The sequence below is a fragment of the Periplaneta americana genome, chromosome 3 (assembly GCF_040183065.1).
Source record: "Periplaneta americana isolate PAMFEO1 chromosome 3, P.americana_PAMFEO1_priV1, whole genome shotgun sequence".
In the NCBI taxonomy this organism is placed as follows: domain Eukaryota; kingdom Metazoa; phylum Arthropoda; class Insecta; order Blattodea; family Blattidae; genus Periplaneta; species Periplaneta americana.
This window is the reverse complement of record NC_091119.1, coordinates 162661339-162670607: the sequence shown is the minus strand read 5'-3', so window position 1 is coordinate 162670607 and position 9269 is coordinate 162661339. Positions and strand designations below refer to the sequence as shown.

Below are 9269 nucleotides of genomic sequence, written 5' to 3'. Positions count from 1 at the left end.
TTCCATAACACAAGTCCTAGGCAGGTTGTCTTACACCACGATGTCACGGCACAGGACTGTAGTGTTTTTACTGTACCATTTTATTTGTAAGTACCGGTATTAATCAATATTAACAATTTCTACTACTTATGACAAGTACAGATTTCTACGTCACAAGAGTTAGTTCTGTTAACATCTACTGAACTGTCAATTATTGTCTACTCACCAAACAACAGAGCGAAGAGTTCTCAAAGTTTTGTAACACAAACACCAAACATATTGTCCTAAGTCTGCCAATTCAATAGTGTGAAAACAAAGGAAAAATCTGGGAGTGAGGAAAATATTTACGATTGAATGGTACAGCAGGAAAAGAACTCGACAAATTTTCTGATATTTACAATCGTTCTGTATAACTATGGCGGAGCACTTTTTCACCTGTAGGACATTTTTAAAAACAGTATTTACATTTCATTTCCTACTGGTATATATAAAATGACACTACTGAAGTAAGATAAAGTAAATTGAATAAATTTCTAATTTTGGAGGGGGGAGGGAAACTGCAATGAGTCCTTTCTCCTTCTGTACCTTTCAGTTTCATTGAAATAAAATGAAGTCTTGCATGCTTGCATACATTCTACAGAAACTGTCAAAACTGCAGCAGTGAAGTGAATGTTTGCATGCAGGCATCTTCCCATTGGAGTTCTTAAACAAATGAATATTTATTCAATTCATAGATTTCCTAAATCGCACATGAACACAATTTAGTATAATCTCTGAGGTGGTCCCATTGTGGACTTCACATGCAATGAACGTACATTTTGCCAATGTTTCTTGAGCAGTGATACCAGGAAATTGATTGAAAGGTGAACATTCTGTACCAATTCATCTTCTGTCATACCCACGTGGCCAACAGCAACGGAAAGACACAGGACCTGGGTGACAAGGTATTAGATTAGTAACTATTATCTAAAATATCTGAATACATACACAACACCAAGAATAAATAAAAAAAAAACACTACGGACATTATTAGACCTTTGGATCTAAGATTGAAATAAACTACCAAACCAGGAAAATACACAACTTTTACATTTTATCTGAATAACAACTCAAAGTTAGTTTTAACTATTCTTAAAATTGTTACGGCATTGTACTATTATGTTCTGAAACCAAAGTGACACTGCACTTCTGTTGTTCATAAATTGTTTTATTTTAGTTGATTTAATGATGCTGTATCAACTACTAAGTTACTTAGCGTCAATGGGATTAGTGATAGTGAAATGATACCGAGGATTCTTTACAGATTACCTGATATTCGCGTTACAGTTGGGGAAAATCTCGGAGAAAAAATTCAACCAAGTAAACAGCTAAAGTGGGAATCGAACCATACCCAAGCGCAACTCCAGATCAGTCCACAAACTCCTCAGCCGACTGAGCTACACCAGTGGCCACTAATTGTTCATAAACTTAAGATTTTCATTCTTTATTTAAGCAAAAGTTAATTCTTTACAAATTACAAAATAAGAGAAATGATTGGGTGGCTGGCTCTCCATCAGAGGTCCACCCACATTGGAGTGACATTTATTACTAAGGTTTCAAAACAGAGTAATGGCAGGTCTACTTAAAGAATTTTGCCTTTATTGATCTTTGTTCATGACGTAAATGAAATTCTACAAGAAGAAAATCTACAACATGGGGTCAATAGTGTTATTTCCACCATCCGGTGGAAAACCCATTTGGCTTCTTTTCTGCCTTAAAAATCCACTGCCCTTGACCAGTCAAATTCACGTGTAGTAGTCCAAAAGCAAACTTCATAACCATTACATCACCAAGAATGTATACCAACGGACGTAATTATTTAGACTCCTTGGAATTCCTTTTCACAGCTGTAATTCTCATGACGGGTCACATAACTGTATTATGGCCTCAGACCAAACCAGTAGCATTTATATTGAAATTATATAATATAATATATACAAGGTGAAAGATGTTCAGTCACAGAAACATCACAGAACAAGTCTTTAAAATAAAAGGAACAGAATTTTCATTTGCCATTTTGCATTGTTCCTTTTTATTAGTGTGAAATAGACTTTCTAGAAAAAAATTGCAACACTCCAGTAAATTAAGGAGCACTCCTTCATAGCAGTGAGGGGAAATAATGTAAACAAACACTGCCTGCTACAAGTTTCGCTCTCCAAAACACTCTACAACCTATACCCTGCGAAACTCAGGTCATAACGGTGAAGTACACGACTTGAAGTGATTTATTAATAATGTATTAAAATACTCCAACCATGAATATGACGAAAATTATGCAAAACATTTATTAAAACTGACAATTCTAAGACGTTAATAAAATGCGTATTTCTAAATGCGTTTAAAAGATAAATGGGATCAAAAATTATCATTATGTAAACTAATTATTTTCGGAAAATCTATGCACAAAAGAATAAAATGGTAGAGGACTTTTCCAGCCATACAATGCGAAGGATTCGTTCCTTAAAAGTAATATCTGTAAGTCATCTAACGACATCTTTTTCGATTTTGACATTTTAATTGTATTTTTTAGATTCAAACACACAATCTTGCAAATTAAGTGAAATATACACCTCACTTCCTTGTCACAGAACATATAAAATTCACAGTAGTTTTAGAATCCATTTCATGTTCATCCTAATAGATGTCAGAAGTAGGGAGCATACTTTTATATACTAAAAGTTAATACTGTATTCCAACTCATTTTTAATAGGTCATTTTACGACGCTTTATCAACATCTTAGGTTATTTAGCGTCTGAATGAGATGGTGATAATGCCGGTGAAATGAGTCTGGGGTCCAGCACTGAAAGTTACCCAATATTTGCTCATATTGGGTTGAGGGAAAACCCCAGAAAAAAACCTCAATCACGTAACTTGCCCCAACCGGGAATCGAACCCAGGCCACTTGGTTTTGCGGCCAGGCACGCTATTACTCCACAGATATGGACTCCAACTCATAATTATAAACTAGCAAGCAATACCCCCTCTCTGGTATAAATAATATCAATTAATTTCTAAGCATTAGCTAGTTGTAGTGAATGACGCAGCGCCTTGTTCACTTTTAATTGTCGAAGTTCTTGCCATTGCATACTATTAGCCAGACCTGCTGATGAAGACTTGTATGTGGCTTCAATAGGTGGTGCTCAAATGGTCTCGACCATCATTTACAAATAGCAAGCACACTTCACTACATTCTATGTGAGCCAGTGTTGTGAATGTCTTCAAAACAGTTCTAACCGACATTAAGTGTACTGGTCATTTTTAGTAAGTTACATACATAACTAACATAACTAACATAAAACTAATTGTAATTTTATTGTTGATATTGTAGTTGGAATCTCCTGGTAGAGGGGCAGAGAAGGCCTGACGGCCTTATCTCTACCAGGTTAAATAAATAAATACTACTACTACTACTACATAAAAACTCGCTCCCTCGTCAAAAGCAGAACAAGAAGCACATCAGTACCGTTCAGTATTAAAGTATTTGTTTTATCCAGAAGTGAATTTCAGCATGGTATACATTATTGAACAACTCTCTGCATCATAATCCACAGTTAATTCTCGATTTACCACGAAAATCGTCTGTAGCTGCATTTAGATTGGCAACAGGCCATGATCGTTTGGCCAAACACCTGCATAGAATTGGAATATATCAGTCCCCTAACTGCCCATTGTGCAACTCAAACCAAGAAATGGATTCGGAACACCTCAAAATCTGTGCTTCAGTGGCTGACCATGATAATATCTTTGAAAAATATTGGAGTGCAAGAGGTCAAATTACTTTATTGTCAAATGCCTGGCATTAGAAAACAACGACATTATTGAAATATGTAATAGTTTTAAGAAATCCTTCTATGCACATGGTTATGCATCATTTTAGCCGACATATTTTGCTCAAAATACACCTTCTACCTTCCACATAGATTTACTGCATTTCAAGAACTCTGTTTCTGCGAAAGATTCCATCTTGGAGTTGATTATTTGAAAACAAAGTCTCGCCTCATCATCGATGTAACACATGCAATTAAACCAACTATAATATAACTTAATTTATTCCTAGTCTCCTTTTACTTGTTTTTTCAGCAGTTCCCCACACTAAATGAGAGAAATCCCAGAAATTAAGCTCATACAGTTAAGTTTTCTCCACATTCTCTTTCCATAATGAAAGAACTGTATTCTATAACCATAATATGAAAAGTCACGTAACACAGTATTGAAGTTGTTTTTCAAGAGGAAAATCTATGTTACACGCCTGCAAGATGACATCCGAAAACTTATCCTGACGACATGTTATAAACTTTTCACGAGAGTTAGTTCATGCAGCTCATCTTGTTCATGGCCACAACATTTTGTCTGTGTGTATGGAATATTTAAATTATCACCCTGTATGTGTGATTATTAAGTCTGGAAGAATAAAATATATGTCTCTAGAGTTTAAAATATTTCAAAATCTTCTAACGCGTTTTTCTCGAAACTAACAATGTCGCATAGCCTGTTGATGCAATTATACTGTGAATCATAAAACAAATTTACAGTACCTTCTTCATCTGGAACTTAATTGTGGCTTTCACTTCATCGATCTTCGCCATCATTGCTTCCTGATGTGAGAGAAGACCAGGGAACTTGCCAGCCTTATTCAAGCCGGGACCCAACAGACGAGGAATCTGCTTGATCAGTGCCTCACTTGCAAGAAACGCATCATACTTCTTTGCTGTAACAAACAAAATTTCAACGTCATGAAGTCTGTATCAAATCATATACTATTCCTATGCTATTCACTACTGTACTTGCACCTATCAATTCTTACTTTAAACGAAATGCCTGAGAAAATGTAAAAACAGGACTACCTTAATGTAGCTCCATGCACTAAATAATGAGCCTTGTAGGCCTACAAAAAAAATTTAAATCAGAGAAAAGTGGGAAATGCAGTTAAAAAGGCAGTACCATAATCTGAACAAAGGGCTTTCTAAACTTCCGTCCTCGGCATTATGTAATGGATATATTTTGTTCGCCTGTTATTAAGAATGGAGCGATCGGTTTGGAAGTAAATCCCGAAAAGACAAAGTATATGATTATGTCTCGTGACCAGAATGTTGTACGAAATGGAAATATAAAAATTGGAGATTTATCCTTCGAAGAGGTGGAAAAATTCAAATATCTTGGAGCAACAGTAACAAATATAAATGACACTCGGGAGGAAATTAAACGCAGAATAAATATGGGAAATGCGTGTTATTATTCGGTTGAGAAGCTCTTATCATCCAGTCTGCTGTCCAAAAACCTGAAAGTTAGAATTTATAAAACAGTTATATTACCGGTTCTTCTGTATGGTTGTGAAACTTGGACTCTCACTCTGAGAGAGGAACATAGGTTCAGGGTGTTTGAGAATAAGGTGCTTAGGAAAATATTTGGGGCTAAGCGGGATGAAGTTACAGGAGAATGGAGAAAGTTACACAACACAGAACTGCACGCATTGTATTCTTCACCTGACATAATTAGGAACATTAAATCCAGACGTTTGAGATGGGCAGGGCATGTAGCACATATGGGCGAATCCAGAAATGCATATAGAGTGTTAGTTGGGAGACCGGAGGGGAAAAAGACCTTTAGGGAGGCCGAGACGTAGATGGGAGGATAATATTAAAATGGATTTGAGGGAGGTTGGGTATGATGATAGAGACTGGATTAATCTTGCACAGGATAGGGACCGCTGGCGGGCTTATGTGAGGGCGGCAATGAACCTTCGGGTTCCTTAAAAGCCATTTGTAAGTAAGTAAGTTATTAAGAATGAATTCCAAAATTCTTCAGTCACAGGTTAAATATATAGTTACATAGAATCCAACCAGTCCAAGTGGATATGCTTGTCAAGTACAGTAGTGGCAAAAAAAAAAACACCCCAGACCAACCCTTGTAGCTGATTTTAGAGCCTTGGGTAAATGTAGAGTATCCAACGCCCACTGAACGAATATTTCACTTTTATCACTGCCAATGTTGCGCTATAATAGTATATGCAAGATACGCTATAACAAAAACCTAAATTAACCAAACCTAACTTGTCAAAGAAGCTAAAAGTTATACTAAATATGTGTAAAATTGGCCTATGTCTCTATAGTGGGCGAGACATAAGTAACATTGACCAAAATTCCTTCCCAGACAGGATTCGAACCACGAAAGTCTTAGTTACCAGTCTATCGTGCTCTGGAGTGAACAAGGCTCTAAAATCAGCTACAAGGGTCGGTCCGGTTTTTTTGCCACTGCTGTACAATTTATTACTTCAAGTACTAAGTATGCAATTGCTTGCTATTCGTCTGAAAAATCAATTCATAAAATAAATTCTCGTGTCTTGTATTTGTAACGCAGTCATTTTTTTATACCACTGTTGTAAATGAAAAGCAACCGCTATTTGCGTTACATTTTTGGTCCAGGGAAAATATTCTTTCATGAAAACACGTCTTGACACCACTTCGTGAACATTGTAAAATCACTCGATAACTTACAAAATAAAAGAGAACAGCTCCAGTAAGCTACGGTACTATATACTTAAGCCATTTTACCACATTTTATGCATGTAATCATTTTTACTCTATTTTTATTGTATTTTCCCTAGACCAAAAGCTCACTGGAGCGGTTTCCTTTCAATTTCCAAGTGTTTTTACAAAGAGTAAATAACGTTCCTGTGCTTATCATTCATCTTTATGTTTAATTATACGCACCTAACTTCTTTACTAGCTTCTTGTTCTTGTTCAGCTTCTTCAAGGCTTCCACGTCCATGTAAGGTACATTGTTGGCCTTAGCTTCATCGCAGTGCTGTTGGTCACCAAGAACGCATACTTGCATTTTGGGTCGTGGAATATGCTTCAACCTATTGAGTGACATTATCGTTACAAGAGTAAACGGAACTTCTAGTGTACTGTAAGAATGAATTTAAAGGGACTGCACTCCAACATCAAGTGTAACTGAATCTCACCCACCATATGTTCCCTCACATAAGCACTAAATTTAGTTTTCCATTACAAGAATATTCTTAAGACTGTCCAACTGCAGCAGTTATGTGACGTTAATAATTTCCTAAATTTTGTTACTATCAAAATATAGAGTAGGGGCTTAGGACAGCAGCAAACAGTAGCCGAGATTCACTAGAAAATATATTTATCGTTCAATTCTTTTAATGCCGATATAAAAGAAAACTTTCGAAAGTGTTGTTTTCTAATGCCAGGCATTTGACAATAAAATCATTTGACCTCTTGCACTCCAATATTTTTCAAAGATATTATCATGACCAGCCAATGAAGCACAGATTTTGAGGTGTTCCGAATCCATTTCTTCGTTTGAGTTGCACAATGGGCAGTTAGGGGACTGATATATTCCAATTCTATGCAGGTGTTTAGCTAAACAATCATGGCCTGTTGCCAATCTAAATGCAGCTACAGACGATTTCCGTGGTAAATCGGGAATTAACTGTGGATTTTGATGCAGAGAGTTCCATTTTTTCCCTTGGGATTGTGTTATCAAATTTTGTTTGTTGAAGTCTAAGTATGTAGATTTAATAAATCTTTTCACAGAGTAATACGTAGATTTAGTAACAGGTCTGTAAGTAGCAGTGCTGCCCTTCTTTGCTAAAGCATCCGCATTCTCGTTTCCCAGGATTCCGCAATGGGATGGTATCCATTGGAATACAATTCTTTTATTGAGTGATATTAATTGAGAGAGCATTTCGAAAGTGGGGCGCGTGTATCGAAGGCGCAAGGACGATGTGGGAAGCTGCTTATTGACAGTGACATACGTATATTATGCCTCCCTCGTTTCTTTGTTAGTACTCTGTTTGATATTAGTTAGACCCATTCTGCAGAAAGGGATCAACCCACAAATAAATTGTTTCAATAATGAAATACAGTAATTCCAAGGATCCATATTTGGAACAGATACGTCCTATAATATGCTTTTGGTTAAATCAATAAGTATGTAGTTACATTTATTTGTGAATTTATTACTCACGTTGAACTTTGAAGTGCATTTTCCATAGTTTATCATGTGGGTTGGTTCCTTTCTGCAAAATGTGCTCCAATTTTGTCTAGCAAAGTTTAAGATCGGATAAATTTCAGAACACGGGTATCTTCTAGTAAGCATGATGCACATTCAACAAACACAACCTCTTCTTTTTAGTATTTTAAGATAACTGTTGTCAGTGAGGTATCCTTATACTGAAACTAATATTGTGCCCTACTAGAAAAAAGAATTTAAGACTATGCCACCCATAAATCTCAATTAACTATCGCATTCTTAAAATGTAAAGTTCTTTTCTTTAGTGTTACCTGATGAGGAGTGCATGTCCAAAATATGCTCTCAGAAGACCTACTTTACTACACAGTGGTTTCAGGTAATACATGCAATACCATCATTGAGCAAATGCAAATTACAACAGAAGTGCAAGAACACTTACGCTTCTGTGCTATGAAACCCCTAAGACTAACGGTAGTTCACACTACCTCCCCAATTATTTAAAGACCCTGGGTGCAGGTCCGCCAGGAATGGCCCAGCTACCTGACATAAGTTGCCTTTTAAGTAGTTCAACTACATGTTAAAAGCATCTCAAGAGTCAGGTGAAAACATACTTGACTGTGCCTGAGAAACGTTTGTCTTTTTGGGGATCATAGTTCTTCAGTCCAATCTGTATTTCCACGGTCTCCAAAAATCCTCTTTTCTTGTCTTGGGAGTTTTTCAGAACTGCACCTATACACTCGTAGAGTGTATCACGTGAAACTTTAGAACTGAAAATTTAAATAGTTTAATGGTCAGTGGTTTCGTACAAAGTGCACGTGTAAGCATATTTACTGTATCAACTTCTAGGTCTATATGATATAAAATATACTTAAAATAGCTAATATAACATTATATTAAACATAGATAATAAAATATACAGAAATTAAAATTCTGATGAGAAGAATAAAGCACGATATTTCTAGATATAATTACCTCATTTTGCAAATGTAACCACACTACCAAACCACAACACAAAAGAAGACTGCTTTAGTTGACTGAATGACCAGAAGAGGAGGCGGAAACGGAACCTACGTGGTACAAGATTCTCAATGTCGCCAACAATCAAAAGTGAAAACACTCGTAGTTAGAATTTTTCTAAATTAACACAACACTAAAAATCGTATCTCGATAAAAGAAAGTAACTTAAAAATGCTTATGTTCCGTCTTCGTTTTATAATATGATTTCCTTATTTAGATATGGCTAATTCATTTT

The 9269-nt window shown here is 36.1% G+C and overlaps 1 protein-coding gene across 1 annotated transcript; it reads right to left on the bottom strand.

Annotated features, from left to right (window-relative positions):
- Window positions 1-679: 679 nt before the first annotated feature.
- RpL10Ab (ribosomal protein L10Ab) lies at window positions 680-9148 on the bottom strand. Its single transcript, XM_069822196.1, has 5 exons — window positions 8990-9148; window positions 8629-8784; window positions 6730-6878; window positions 4555-4727; window positions 680-911 (listed from the first exon to the last, which is right to left on the bottom strand). The coding sequence occupies exons 1-5, from the start codon at window positions 8992-8994 to the stop codon at window positions 741-743; spliced, it is 654 nt and encodes a 217-aa protein (XP_069678297.1). The 5' UTR covers window positions 8995-9148; the 3' UTR covers window positions 680-740.
- Between the last annotated feature and the right edge of the window lie 121 nt (window positions 9149-9269).